At 45.7% G+C, this 14,713-nt stretch overlaps 1 protein-coding gene across 3 annotated transcripts in view; it reads right to left on the reverse strand.

Moving 5' to 3' along the window:
- ILKA (ILK associated serine/threonine phosphatase) overlaps window positions 1-13,700 on the reverse strand; it is a 34,255-nt gene extending 20,555 nt beyond the window's left edge. The window contains exons 1-3 of one of the 3 annotated variants that reach the window (XM_011727887.2): window positions 13,501-13,700; window positions 3,967-4,032; window positions 3,436-3,492 (exon numbers count right to left, since the gene is read on the reverse strand). In XM_011727887.2, coding sequence (XP_011726189.1) covers window positions 3,436-3,492; window positions 3,967-4,032; window positions 13,501-13,555 — 178 coding nt within the window. In that variant the 5' untranslated portion in view covers window positions 13,556-13,700. Of the gene's footprint in view, window positions 1-3,435; window positions 3,493-3,943; window positions 4,033-13,500 lie in introns of those variants that run through there. The other 2 variants (XM_011727888.3, XM_011727889.3) reach the window with 2 other exon arrangements.
- Window positions 13,701-14,713: the final 1,013 nt, after the last annotated feature.

Below are 14,713 nucleotides of genomic sequence, written 5' to 3' on the forward strand. Positions count from 1 at the left end.
TGAGATGCTTCTCTTTTTTAAAAAAAAAAAAAAAAAAAAAAAAGGATGCAAGTACTTACTACTTAGTCAACCTACTCTTTGCCAGACATTTCTTTTTCTTTTTGTTTTTGAGACAGGGTCTCATTCTGTCACACAGACTAGATCGCAATGGCATGATCATAGTTTACTGCAGCCTCCAACTCCTGTGTTCAAGTGATCCTCCCGCCTCAGCCTCCTGAGCAGCTGGGACTGAAAGCAGGAACCACCACACCCAGCTAATTTTTTAATTTTTTTGTAAACACAAGGTGTCTTTTTTTTTTTTTTTTTTGAGACAGAGTCTACTCTGTCGCCCAGGCTGGAGTGCAGTGACGCAACCTCAGCTCACTACAACCTCCACCTCCCGGGTTCAAGCGATTCTCCTGCCTCAGCCTACAGGCGTGCACCATCACACCCAGCTAATTTTTCTATTTTTAGTAGAGAGGAGGTTTCACCATGTTGGGCAGGCTGGTCTCGAACTCCTTGTATCAGACATTTCTTAGTGCTGAGGAAAAGGTAATGAAAATGTTCCTGCCCTCAAGAAGAGTAAATTACTTGCACAAGCACCTATTTCTGCAACAGTGTAACATGATACACATATGCACCCTGCATAATGCAACACAGATGTTTCCAACAGTATCTCTCCCAAAGGTCCCCATTAGTGTCCTGTGGCTTACTGTGTGGGTTCCCGTTTTCTCCAAATGGATATGAAACTATCTTCCTTTAAAATTCCAAAACAGATGGCCAGGTGTGGTGACTCACGCCTGTCATCCCAGCACTTTGGGAGGCTGAGACGGGCAAATCATCTAAGGTCAGAAGTTCAAGACAAGCCTGACCAACAAGGCGAAACCCGGTCTCTACTGAAAATACAAAAAATTAGCCGGGTGTGGTAGTGCCTGTAATCCCAGCTACTCGGGAGGCTGAGGCATGAGACTCACTGGAACCCAGGAGGCGGAGGCTTCAGTGAGATGAGATCTCACCACTGCGCTCCAGCCTAGGAGACAGAGCGAGCCTCCACCTCAAAAAAAAAAAAAAAAAAAAAAAAAAAGAAAAAGGCCAGGCGCAGTGGCTCATGCCTGTCATCCCAGCACTTTGGGAGGCAGAGGCAGGCGGATCATGAGGTCAAGAGATTGAGACCATCCTGGCCAACATAGTGAAATCCCGTCTCTACTAAAAATACAAAAATTAGCTGGGTGTGATGGCGTGCACCTGTAGTCCCAGCTACTCGGGAGGCTGAGATAGGAACTTGAACCTGGGAGGTAGAGGTTGCAGTGAGCTGAGATCGTGACATTGTACTCCAGCCTGCCAACAGAGTGATACTCTGTCTCAAAAAAAAAAAAAAAAAAGAAAAGGAAATAATAAAATTTCAAAAAGACACCTTACAGCTTTGTTATTGACTTCTAAGCAAATTACACTGTAGTCAGAGAATACAGTCTGTACAAGAAACAGATTATTGAGGCTTATTTTATGGTTTAGTACATAATTAACTTTTGTAAGTGGTTCCTGCCTGCTTAAGAATGGTTCCTGCCTGCTTAAGAATGTGTTATCGGGCCAGGCAAGGTGGCTCACACCCATAATCCCAGCACTTCGGGAGGCTGAGGCCGGCAGATCACGAGGTCAGGAAATGGAAACCATCCTGGCTAACACGGTGAAACCCCATCTCTACTAAAAATACAAAAAAAATTAGCTGGGCATGGTGGCAGGCGCCCGTAGTCCCAGCTACTTAGGAGGCTGAGGTGGCAGAATGGCATGAACCCGGGAGGCGGAGCTTGCAGTGAACTGAGATTGTGCCACGGCACTCCAACCTGGGCGGCAGAGCGAGATTCCATCAAAAAAAAAAAAAAAAGAAAGAAAAAGGAAAAAGAATGTGTTATCGGCAGGGTGCAGTGGCTCACGCCTATAATCCCAGTACTTTGGGAGGCCAAGGTGGGCAGATCACAAAGTCAGGAGTTCAAGACCAGCCTGGCCAATATGGTGAAATCCCATCTCTACTAAAAATACAAAAATGAGCCGGGCATGGTGGCGCATGCCTGTAGTCCCAGCTACTCAGGAGGCTTGAGGCAGGAGAATCACTTAAACCTGGGAGGTGGAGGTTGCAGTGAGCTGAGATTGCGCCACTGCACTCCAGCCTTGGTGAGAGTGCGAGACTCTGTCTCAAGAAAAAACAAAGAATGTGTTATCTTCTCCAGAAATCTAAAACATTAGACCCAAGATTATATATCCAAAAAATCAAGCTTGCTAATCGTGTTATGTAAATCTTCTAAATTGTAACTACTTTATTGTCTTTTGTCCTGTAGATAAGAGACAGCTATGCTGTATCTTAATTTCTTTTATTAAATCCCTTAATAGCCTTCTTTAAACATATTAACTTTCGTTTTTTTTTGGAGACAGAGTGTCGCTCTGTCACCCAGGCTGGAGTGCAATTGCGTGATCTCAGCTCACTGCAACCTCCGCCTCCCGGGTTCAAGCGACTCTCCTGCCTCAGCCTCCTGAGTAGCTGGGACTACAGGCACGTGCCACCATACCCAGCTAATTTTTGTATTTTTAGTAGAGACGGGGTTTTGCCACGTTGGCCGGGCTGGTCTTGAACTCCTGACCTCAAGTGATCTACCCGCCTTGGCCTCCCAAAGTGCTGGGATTATAGGCATGGGCCACCACGCCCAGCCAGAACATACTAACTTTCATTACAACTAAGGGTACTATCTTTATTGGGAAGGTTTCAGGCTACACTATGGGTGTGAGGATGCTGCAATTTTTTGGTATGGGTCTATAGCCCTGAAGATTGAGAATTCTTATGTAAGATGACTATAGTACTTTTTCTAAAATATAGAAAATATACCTGCATATGAAATAGGACTACCTGCATCCCCACTGCCCCCACACCATCTATCTCCCAACCTCTCCTAACCCTCACCTTCCCCAACCAGAAGAGCTCCACGTAAGTTCTCATGAGACAGAATCATACCTTTACCACAATGGCAACGGGAATCTGCTCTACTCTTCCCTTCTACTTAATGAGGACATGTAAAGGAATATGTTCAGGAAAAGGTAGAGCCAATGCTACTAGCCTTGATACATTTGGGTCAAGCACTCTGTTTAACAAGGCAAATCAGAATAATGAACTCTGAATTTTAAAAAAATGTTAATAACAAAGTTAAGAGTAAATCAGTGAACTCTTAATTCTTACAGGCAGTTCCAACAATCTGAACCTCAAGAAGTTAATATCACCAGAAAGTAACATAGTATTATCTTATCTTTGTGCTTCCAATTAATGTGCCTGTTTATAGTTTTAGTAAACCTTATACTGTATGACTTAATGGCATCCAAATCCTGTTAAAACCTATACATAAATTTCACAGAAGAGTAAAATACTATGTATTATTTCCACCAGCACCTTGGATTTTTTTTCCTACCACTTACCTGAATCGCCACTGCTAGCGGGTGGGAGATCATCAAAAAGCAAAGGTCCCCCTGATCCTGAAACACAGCAGAACACTTAGTGAGCCCACAAAAAATACGTAAGGCTGAAGTTTCAGAATCCATCCCACCAGGACACCTATGTAGGTTACTGAAATAAACTCAAAACTCTCGCGTCAATCCAGTGGCAACTCATACTGCGGTGAATAATATCTTGAACCTATTTTAAAGTCCTATTATTTCAAAGGAAATAAAAATCTGCCTTAAAAAGTTAAATTGTATTTCAGGTAGTAAAATAAATACTCAAATGAACCAGAGAAAACTGCTCCACATTTTCTTGCAGTACTTCTCAGGGCTAGCGACTAGCAGATTTTTCTGCCTTACCTGATGCCATGGATTCAAAACTTAAAGACAGTCCAACACCTAAAACATCTGTGTGTTGAAAATGGGGGAAAGGGAAAAAGATTGAGACAACTACAATCCCAGGATGAGTAGAGACGTTGACACACACCTGGGAGAGCCTGAAGACTGTACCTGAGTCAGTACTGCTGGCCGGAGGGAGGTCATCAAAGAGCAGGGGTCCTTTCTGAGCTTCTTTCCCTAAAACACAGAAAAGCTGTTTAGAGAACATATGGCCATCACCCAGGACAGATTTTCAAAGAGGAAGATCATGTGGTCTCCCCTGCTTTGAGACAAGTTTGCTATTAGATTCTAATTTTCTCCTTCCTGTTGGACAAATTTTTAAAAAATATTTTCTTAGCAGCTTTTTAAATCTGGGCATCTGTTTCCAACAGTTGCAGTCAACATAAAAGCAATGAATGATGCCCTAACAGGCATTTTCAGGGCCACTGAGTATTTTGAGGAAAACAAGTATTTTCTTGATAATTTCATTATTGAAAGCATGAAACATTTAAAAGTCTTTCTTTAAAATAGAATCCTGGGAAGCAAAAAACTGATTCTAAACCAAGAAAACAATACTTAGGATTTCAAGATGGACGTTCAGAAATTTGGGGGCGGGGGAAGAGGGGAGGAACCTTCAAAGACCTACAAGTTTGTAAAAATCCTATTTCAGTAACATTCTGCAAGGGAAGAAAATCTGTTGGAACCTGGTGTCCCTAGCCCCAGCACAGTGCTTGATTCAATAAATAGCTTTGGAGAAAATAAGGAGTTTCAGGTAAAGATAGCCTCAGGAGAAAGTCAGGCAACTCTTTTAACAAAACATGTGAAGATTTACATTCCAAACGTATGTCTTAAATGTTTTATGCCCAATTATCTTTTTCCACATAAAATTTAACCACCATTCCTTATTATCCAGCTTTTTCCTGAAATTCTATTTAAGCTATTAGATATCTGAACTGGCACACAAGAATCCAAATTAGAAGTATACATGTTCACCTCCTGCAAAATTCAACACACCAACCAAACACACCGGCTTTATCCCACCTCTTGTTCCTCAGAGTTCAAGTATAAAGATGTGCTCATTTAAGCCAGACGCAGTGGCTCATGCCTATAAACCCAACACTTTGGGAGGCTGAGGTGAGAGGACCGCTTGAGACCCGGAGTTCAAGACCAGCCTGTGCAACATGGCAAAAAAATGTCTATAAAAAAAGTACAAAAATTAGCCAGGTGTGGTAGCAGGCGCCTATAGTCCAAGCTACTCAGGAGGCTGAGGTGGGAGGATCACCTGAGCCCAGGAAGGCCAAGGCTGCAGTGAGCCATGACTGGGCCACTCCAGCCTAGGCAACACAATGAGACCCTGTCTTTAAAAAAAAAAGTACTCACTTAAAAATCAATTCACTTTTTTTTTTTTTTTTTTTTGAGACTGAGTCTCACTCTGCTGCCCAGGCTGGAGTGCAGTAATGTGATCTCAGCTCACTGCCTCCGCCACCGGGTTCAAGCGATTCTCTTGCTCCAGCCTCCTGAGTAGCTGAGATTACAGGCGCACACCACCAGGCCCCAAATAATTTTTGTATTTTTAGTAGAGATATGGTCTCACCATATTGACCAGGCTAGTCTTGAACTCTTGACCAAGTGTTCTGCCTGCCTCAGCCTCCCAAAGTGCTGGGATTACAGGTGTGAGCCACCATGCTCGTCCTAATTTTTGTATTTTTAGTAGAGACAGGGTTTCACCACGTTGGCCAGGCTGGTCTCAAACTCCTGGCCTCAAGGGGTCCACGCTTGAGGACCCATCCCAGCCTCCCAAAGTGCTGGGATTACAGGTGAGCTACTGTGCAAGGCCAAACACCAATTCACTTAAACAAATAAATTTATATCCCCGAGAGGCTCATCCATATCATCTTTTTGCCTCCATTTAGAAATGAGCTGGGTATCAACTTTCTTCTTTTAAACACAAAAGCTTTAATTAAAATTTATAAACTTAAGGGAATGAAATTTCTCCCAGGGTCTTTGGGTCAGAAGTACCTAAAATACACAAGAAATTCCTGAGTTAACAAAAAATAACTATTTTGCTTTATATCCCTAATACAAACGGGAAAATGTATTCTCATCTCTCAGGATGACCCTAAACAAATTAAGGAATTGCAAATACTTTCACTTTTCTTACAAGTGACATAAAGACTCTACAAGTATACAAGAAGCAGAAGAAAGCCATTAAAAAGTATTTAGTATGGCCAGGCGTGGTGGCTCACACCTATAATTCCAGCACTTTGAGAGGCCAAGGTCAGGACTGAGGTCAGGAGTTCGAGATGAGACTGACCAACATGGCGAAACCCTGTCTCTCCCAGAAAAACAAAAATTAGCTAGGCGTGGTGGTGGGTGCCTGTAGCCCCAGTTACTTGGGAGGCTGAAGCAGGAAAATAGCTTGAACCTGGGAGGCGGAGGTTGCCATGAGCTGAGATAGTGCCACTGCACTCTAGCCTGGAGGACAAAACCAGACTGTCCCCACCCCACAAAAAAAGTATTTAGGATAACCATTACTCAATGTATTAATCCACTTACAAGAATTCCTAATATCTCGAAGTAGGTCACTTTTGCCCAAACGACACTGGATCTAACAATCAAAACGCCCGTTCTCCGGACAGACTCAAAACCACATGAGATGATCCAGCAATCACGCTGCATTCAGTGAGGTCACAGAGCCAGATGTCTTAGGACAAGGGAGGGGACATTTACAGGTAACAGCCCAACCTGAAGAGCAAACAACCCTTCCACTTGTACCAGATCATATCTTAATTTTTGAATTAACTTGCCCGTCTAAATCAGGTCTTTCCATTGTCACTGTACAATGGGGGAAGTCTTCTTTTACCCAGGTAATAAATACATTTTCAGTTCTTGCAAGCATTCCTCACAATGCAACTTCCAGCTTAGTATTAATACTAGCCTGGCCCCCTCTCCTTTGGCTACAATTCAATCAGATGGTGCCCCAAACTGAGCCCCATCCCCAGAGAACTGCGTATCACCTTCTTTCTCACTCTAGAATACTATGAGAAGTATTTCAATTAAACACAATGAGACCATCTTACATTATGCTGGCCACAACTGGGAATGGCTTCTAAAAATGATAATACTGCCTGCCTGTCAGGCACTATTCTAAGAGCTCTATACATCTTAACTCATTTAATTCTTATGAGATAGGTACTATTATTATTTACTGATTTTTTTTTTTTTTTTTTTTTTTGAGACGGAGTCTCGCTCTGCTGCCCAGGCTGGAGTGCAATGGCCGGATCTCAGCTCACTGCAAGCTCCGCCTCCCGGGTTCACGCCATTCTCCTGCCTCAGCCTCCCGAGTAGTTGGGACTACACAGGCGCCCGCCACCTCGCCCGGCTAATTTTTTGTATTTTTAGTAGAGACGGGGTTTCACCGTGTTAGCCAGGATGGTCTCGGCCTCCCAAAGTGCTGGGATTACAGGCTTGAGCCACCGTGCCCGGCCTATTTACTGATTTAAAAACTTAGGCACTGAGGTCAATTACCCATCCAAGATTACAGAGCCAGTAAGGAGTGGAGTGGGGATTCAAAGCCATGCAGTCCATGCTCTTAGTGAGTACTATGCTGCCTCCATACATGGGCACCCTTCCAGAAACTTCACAAACATCAACTCATTTTACCCTTACAACAATCGTATGATAATCCTGAGATTGTATAAAATCTCTGGAAATATCTTTTGCATCATCAAAAGGATCTTAGAAGTTTATACACGGATTCTTAAAAAAATAAAAATAAAAATCTATAGGTCATAGATACATAAGGAAACTACCAATTAGCCAAAACCTTAGATTCTTTTTTTTTTTTTTTTTTTGAGACGGAGTCTCCCTCTGTTGCCCAAGCTGGAGTACAGTGGCTGGACCTCAGCTCACTGCAAGCTCCGCCTCCCGGGTTTACACCATTCTCCTGCCTCAGCCTCCCGAGTAGCTGGGACTACAGGCGCCCGCCACCTCGCCCGGCTAGTTTTTTTGTATTTTTTAGTAGAGACGGGGTTTCACAGTGTTAAGCTAGGATGGTCTCGATCTCCTGACCTCGTGATCCGCCCGTCTCGGCCTCCCAAAGTGCTGGGATTACAGGCTTGAACCACCGCGCCTGGCTGATTCTTTTTTTTTTTTTTAATTGAGACAAGAGTCTTGCTCTGTGAGCTAGGCTGGAGTGCAGTGGTGTGATCACAGCTCCCTGCAGCCTTACCCTTCTTGGCTCAAGCAATCCTCCCTTGTCAGACTCCCGAGTAGCTGTAACTACAGGCATACACCACCATGCCCAGCTAATTTTTTAATTTTTTGTAGAGACAGGGTCTCACTATGTTGCCCAGGTTGGTCACGAATTTCTGTACTCAAGCAATCTTCCTGCCTCAGCATCCCAAAGTGCTGGGATTACAGGTGTGACCCACTGCTCCAGGCCCTTACATTCTATTTTGAATAAACTGAAATTCAAAGCACCGGGAGCTTGCAATCATTGGACAAAGTGTGACCCTGACCTAAAAATTTGGAAGAGGCCCCTCCCCCAATCTTAAAAATACTAGAACCCTAGTGAGAAGACAAGACTAAAAATGTTTATTAATCATAGTTAATCTCACCTAGAACTACCCCCCCACCCCCACCCCAGTTATCTACATTCTGGAGCTAAGTCTACTGGAAGTTATATACTATGCTGAGAAAAATACCCTTGGGTTGGTCATATTCAGGTTAAAGGTTGCTATATCCAATAAAGTTAAAAAAGGATGTTAAAATACTTTGCTGGAACTGTTTTTTATACCTCAATTTTCTTTTCAACTGTAAAATAAATCCAGGTGTTTTCCAAACGCCACACAGGTATTATCAGAAAAAGGGGACGGGTTCCACCGCACTCCTCAACCACAGTATGAGTTTAGTATGTCCTTTCCACTTTCCTTAACGCTCATGTACATGGATACATGCATTTTAATTTGTAGAAGACAGAGTCATACTCTACACAATACTCCACATATATTGTTCACACAACCCATCAAGGCATGCTCCAGGCCAACACACTCGAGTCTAATTCATTCTCTCCAACAGCAACATATGCGAAGCATCTCCACTCCTTCAACCAGATCCTACTGATGGGTTCAAGCTTTTCCCAGTTCTTCATATGACAAGTGACGCCACAATCAACAACCTGATACATGTATTCCTGCTTAATATGCTAGACTGCTCGTCAAAGAATATTAGTTTAAATCTCATAGAAGCCAAAATTTGTTCCCCCAAAAGTTGTAATTTTCACTCCCAAAACACTTTATGAGAATGTCTATTTCTCTACACATTCACCAATGTTACCAATTGTTGCTCATCTGATAGGTGAAAAGGTAACTAGTTCCTCAGCAACTTTCTGTTGATGGGCCATTTGTATCTCTTACCTCTGGACCGGTAGAATACATCCTTTGACCATTTTTCTAGTGGGTTTTATTTTTTCCTATTAATTTTGTGAGCCTTTCTCATACCCTTAGTAAGTATATTGTAAATATTTTCTCTGTCTTTTGCCTTTATAGTATCATTTGTCCTGCAGAAATTTTAAATTTTTACATAGTCAAATTCACTTTATTTTATGACTTTTTTCTTGTTCAACCCTGTAGTTTTACAATTAATCTGTTTTCCTATAATACCTTAACCTTTATTTTATGTTCAAATATTCATTTTTTTTTTTAATTGTAGAGACAGGGGTCTCACGATGTTGTGCCAGGCTCTTCTCAAATTCCTGGCCTCAAGCCATCCTCATGCCTTGACCCCCCAAAGCGCTGAGCCATCGAGCCCAGCCTCCAATTTTTTAAAAAGTATTTTTAAGATGGTGTGGCAAATATTTTACTTCATCCTCAACAACTGACCATCATTTTTTAATGTACTGGTGTAGCAACCAAACAAGTAAAAGAACCACCCTATAAAAGTGAAACCAAGTCACTGGCAAAGCAATTTTAAACCACGACATCTGTAACTGACATATACGGATTGTCAAATACAAGCTGCCAATCCTAAAGACATCAAGTTGGCACTTTCATGGGTATGACATAGAAAAGTTCCATTTCTGCCTGATATGAACAAACACTTCTTTTTTTCAGGTAAAATGTATATATATCTCCTTTAAAAAACTTGATTCACTCAGCAATTAAAGCTTTTAAGGGCTTGATAAAACTACTAATTTAGCAAAATACCTGAAATGTTTAGTGCATTCTATGTATCTTTCCAGATTATAAAAATTTAAGAGGTTTGGGGTGGAAACATTAGCTGCAATGTTTAAAACAAAAATAAAAAGATCTAAACAAAATATCAATGCATTTGATGTGATATAAGCAGTGTAGTATTCACCCTTTGGACACTTAGTGCTTTCCCATAATTCATTTAAGACTGCATTTTTCCACTTTTAAACACCTGCTAATGGCTCAGCCAGGCACAGTGGCTTACACCTGTAATCCTAGAACTCTGGGAGGGCCAAGGTGGGCAAAACACTTGAGCCCCAAGAGTTCGAGAGCATCCTGGGCAACATGGCAAAGCCTCATCTCTACAAAACATACACAAATTAGCTGGCTGTGGTGGTGCACACCTGTAGTCCCAGCTACCCAGGAGGCTGAGGTGGAAGAATCACCTGTGCCCAGGGAGGTCGAGACTGCAGTGAGCTGTGTTTGTGTCACTGCACTCCAGCCTGGGCGACAAAATGAGGCTGTCTCAAAAATAATAATCCCGGCTAACATCTATAAAACATGATACATTCTACCCCACACCATGTGCAGCACCATACATACTGTACTGATTTGTACAGTAACAGTGGGAAGTGTCACCTCTTTTTACAGATGTAGGAATAGCCACAGAAGGCAAGAGTTAGTAAGTGAAGAGTTGGATTCTAAACCAAATAGTCTGGTTACATTTCCTGTTATTGTGCTCTGTGAAAATAACTAGGTCTTTTATTGTTCACTGCATTATGTGGTACCCACATATCATGTGTGAGGGTCATGATGCACAGTGTACGCTCATTACTCCATTCACTTTAGCAATCAATATGATTTATTCAAAGTATGGTATTTTTTTTAAAATCACAGTATTTTCACAAATATGTGAAACCAGATTCTGTTCCTGTACAAACGATTTTAACCTGTCAAATCTCATCTTGTTGTTTGTAGCTAACTGCCTGCAATAACTGTGGATCCCAATTGTCACTCATTTTAGTATTTAATCCCTCTCAGCTTCCAATCATCTACAAATTCTGAGATCTTCTTCGTTTTAAAGCTATTTTAAAAAATACACTCGGCCGGGCGCGGTGGCTCAAGCCTGTAATCCCAGCACTTTGGGAGGCCGAGACGGGCGGATCACGAGGTCAGGAGATCGAGACCATCCTGGGTAACACAGTGAAACCCCGTCTCTACTAAAAATACAAAAACTTAGCCGGGCGAGGTGGCAGGCGCCTGTAGTCCCAGCTACTCGGGAGGCTGAGGCAGGAGAATGGCGTGAACCCGGGAGGCGGAGCTTGCAGTGAGCTGAGATCCGGCCACTGCACTCCAGCCTGGGTGACAGAGCGAGTCTCAAAAAAAAAAAAAAAAAAAAAAAATACACTCAGCCAAGCAGGACCTGTTGACAATTGTCAGGGTCCTCCTGGCAGTTGGGGAGCAGTTAATCAATCCATTTTCGGGGGGTGGGCAGTTTAAACACCATGCACCCCCTCTGCCACCCTTTCAGCTCAGTCGAGGTTGGAAACTGAGTTTGGAAAAAACGGCTACAGGACGTACCTTTCCCACTGTATCTGGCAAAAGGCTGCTAACGTGCCACCTTAAGAGATTTTGAGTTGCCAGGTTTTTTGTCAGTAAAGGGAGCCTACCCCCGAGCAGAACCTAATTGCAGGTAAAAGGCAAGGGAGACTTTAAAACTCATAGGTTTACAGGCACACCAGTGAATCCAAACACTGCTCCAAATATATTGATAGAAATTATACTCCACCAACAGAGAAAAAAGACTGCTACACAATGTCAATTTTTACCCACAGCTAGAACCGTGGTTATTTTGAAAATGAATGGCTGAGTCAAGTTCAAAGACTCCAGGATCAGTTACTGAGATGCTCTGTACCATCAGAATGGTCAGTGGGGGCAGGGCGCGTTGGCTCACACCTGTAAGTGCCGAGGCGCGCAGATCACCTGAGGTCAGGAGTTCAACCAGCCTACCCAACATAGTGAAACCCCGTCTCTACTAAAAATACAAAATTTAGCCAGGTGTGGTGATCGGAGCCTATAATCTCAGCTACGAGGGAGGCTGAGGCAGGAGAATTGTCTGAACCTGGAGGTTGCAGTGAGCTGAGATCTCGCCGTTGCACTCCAGCCTGGACGAGAGCGAGACTCCGTCTCAAAAAATAAAATAAAATAAAATGTTTTCTTGCCCAGAATTACCGCAAATCACAAGGCTGCTCATCTTTAGAAGCTTAATTCAAACACTGCCTCCTTCCCCAGTCTCTCGGTGCGCGACAATCCCTCCTCAAGAGTCCTCAGCATTTCCCACAGTCATTAACTTTTGCCAGTTTTAATTACCGTAATTAGCACCCTTCAGAAAGCAGCTCTTAGAAAACGAAGGCTGGGCCTTACTCACCTCCGTCTGCCCTACAACAGCAGTTCCCAAACCACTGGTCTCCAGCCTCCGCTGGGTTGGCCTGGGGATTCAGTAACAGATTCGGAAACCCCACTCTCAGGGATTCGGATTTATTGGGGCTGAGGTGGGCCTGGAAATCTGAATGTCTTAAGTTTTCCAGATTTTCTGCCCCCAAGTTAAGTTTGGTAATAAGGCCCTAAACTACAACATCAAGCTGGAACTCTTGCATAGGAAATATTCACGCGTTTTGACAAATGAAACCCGGAGACTGTAACCCACGGGACGCAGGGATTAACCCGGGCCGTTTCACGCTGCTAGGATGCTGAGCTCAAACCACAGCCCACAGGGCCTCCCACTGGCAGGGGCCAGGGCTCAGCAGATGAGCGGACCCCTTAACTTTAGGGAGAGGGGAAACTTCCCGTGGTCCAGGAAAAAAAAAAAAAAAAAAACAACTACTGTTAATTATCACAAAATCATAGGATGGCGGAGGACGCATCCTGTCTTCCAGGCTTCAAAAACGCGAAGGATTAAGATGGTGATTAATTCAATCTCCTGTGCAAAAAAACGCCAAGCCCCTGAACTTGCACCGGCCCTGAACGCTGCCGTTCCACAGCCCGCGGGTGAAGCGCGGCCCGGAAGCCGGGGGCTGGCGGCGCGCAGGGCACCCCGGGCCGCGGGTGGAATCGTGTGGCACGGGGGTCCGCAGGGCCGCCGGGCGTTCAGAGCTGGTCCCTCGGGTCGGCCCACGCGGCCGCGCCAGGGCCTTCCACCGCCACGCAGAGGGGCTGTGGCCGGGGCGGCGCTGCCCTTTCCTTCCTGCGTAGCGAAAATGGCGGAGCGGCCTCCCCGAGCTCCGCGAGCAACTGGGCCTCTCGCGGGGCGGCCAGTGGGCCGGACAGGGCCGGGCCAGGCAGGAGCAGGTCCCGTGCTGCCCGCGCCGCCCGCCGCCTCCCAGCGCGGGCACCGCCTCAGCCGCCCCAGGCCTCAGGCCGCCGCCATCCCGCCCGCCCTCCCTTCCCTGGCCTGCCCGGCGGCAACACCGCTTACCGGCAGCCGGGCGCGGCGAGCGCTCGGGCTCCGGCAGGTCCCCAAACAGGTCCATGGCGGAGGCTGGGCGGCGACGGCAGCAGCGGCAGACGCTCAGCCCGCGAGTAGCGGCGGGGCTCCACACCCCGGGCGGGCGGCGGCGGCGGCGGGCGGGCGACACGCAGCGGCTGCCGGCCCCGTCAGTCACCTGCAGGGAGAGCCCCGGACGCCACCAATCCGCGCGCGGCGCGGCCCGGCCGCCCCAGAGGGCTGCGCGCGGGCGGGGCGGGGCGGCTGGAGCGGCGGGGCGAAGGGAGGGGCGGGGCAGTGCGCATGCGCCTAGACCCCTCCCTCCCGGACAGCGAGCCCGGCTGGCGGTGCCGCCTGGGCCCTGCGGTGTTTCCCGCCTTGGCGAATCCCGGGCCCGTCGTGCTTTTTCCTTGGCCGGGGTGTCCGATTTCTGTCAAGTTTCGTTGAGTTCCTGTCCAAGAAGGCCTGTCCTGTCAATCCAAGGGCAGCCCCTGATGCCTGGGAAGGCTTTCTGGAGCTCTTGCCATCTCTTCGGCTCCTCCTTTCACCACGGCGTGCCTGTTTCCTGGGCTGTTTTAGAGGCTGAAAAACCGAGGCTTGGATGGAGTGGCCCTGGGCGTCAGGACGGAAACCCCAAAAGATGCTGGAGGGAAAGGAGGCATTCCCTGACCTGTCTGCACCCACTGGTCTCTGTGGGGAGCGGAGAAGAGGGACTCCTCCTTGATGGTGTCCCCCTCTATGGCTATAAAGAGAAAGGCGGCCACTGACATCGGGGACCTGGCCTGGTTCTGCAGCCAGGACTTGGGGTTGGTCTGGCACAAACAGCTAGTCCTGAGTGTTCTCTTTGAATATGGACAATTTCATAAAACACCAACATCAGGCCATAATACAGATCAAGACCAAAAAAACAGACCACTGTGTAATCAAGTCTGAACATAGACAAAACAGGAACACTGTCCAAGCAGCAAAAGTGACCAAACTTCCCTCGTCTCGGCCAGTAAGAGTGATTGCTGCTTCTTTACCATTACATGTTTAGCCTTTGTCTAGTCTTCCTGCCATCTAGATAAGCTTCATCAAGATATCCAATCATGGAATCCTCCTCTTCCTGACATCCAGTCCAGAGCAAAGCCCCGTTTCCATAAATGTTTCCGCAAATCAACTAACACAAACCCAAATCTTACGCGTCCGTTCCAATACCCTTTAC

The sequence above is a fragment of the Macaca nemestrina genome, chromosome 11, assembly GCF_043159975.1.
Source record: "Macaca nemestrina isolate mMacNem1 chromosome 11, mMacNem.hap1, whole genome shotgun sequence".
NCBI lineage: Eukaryota > Metazoa > Chordata > Mammalia > Primates > Cercopithecidae > Macaca > Macaca nemestrina.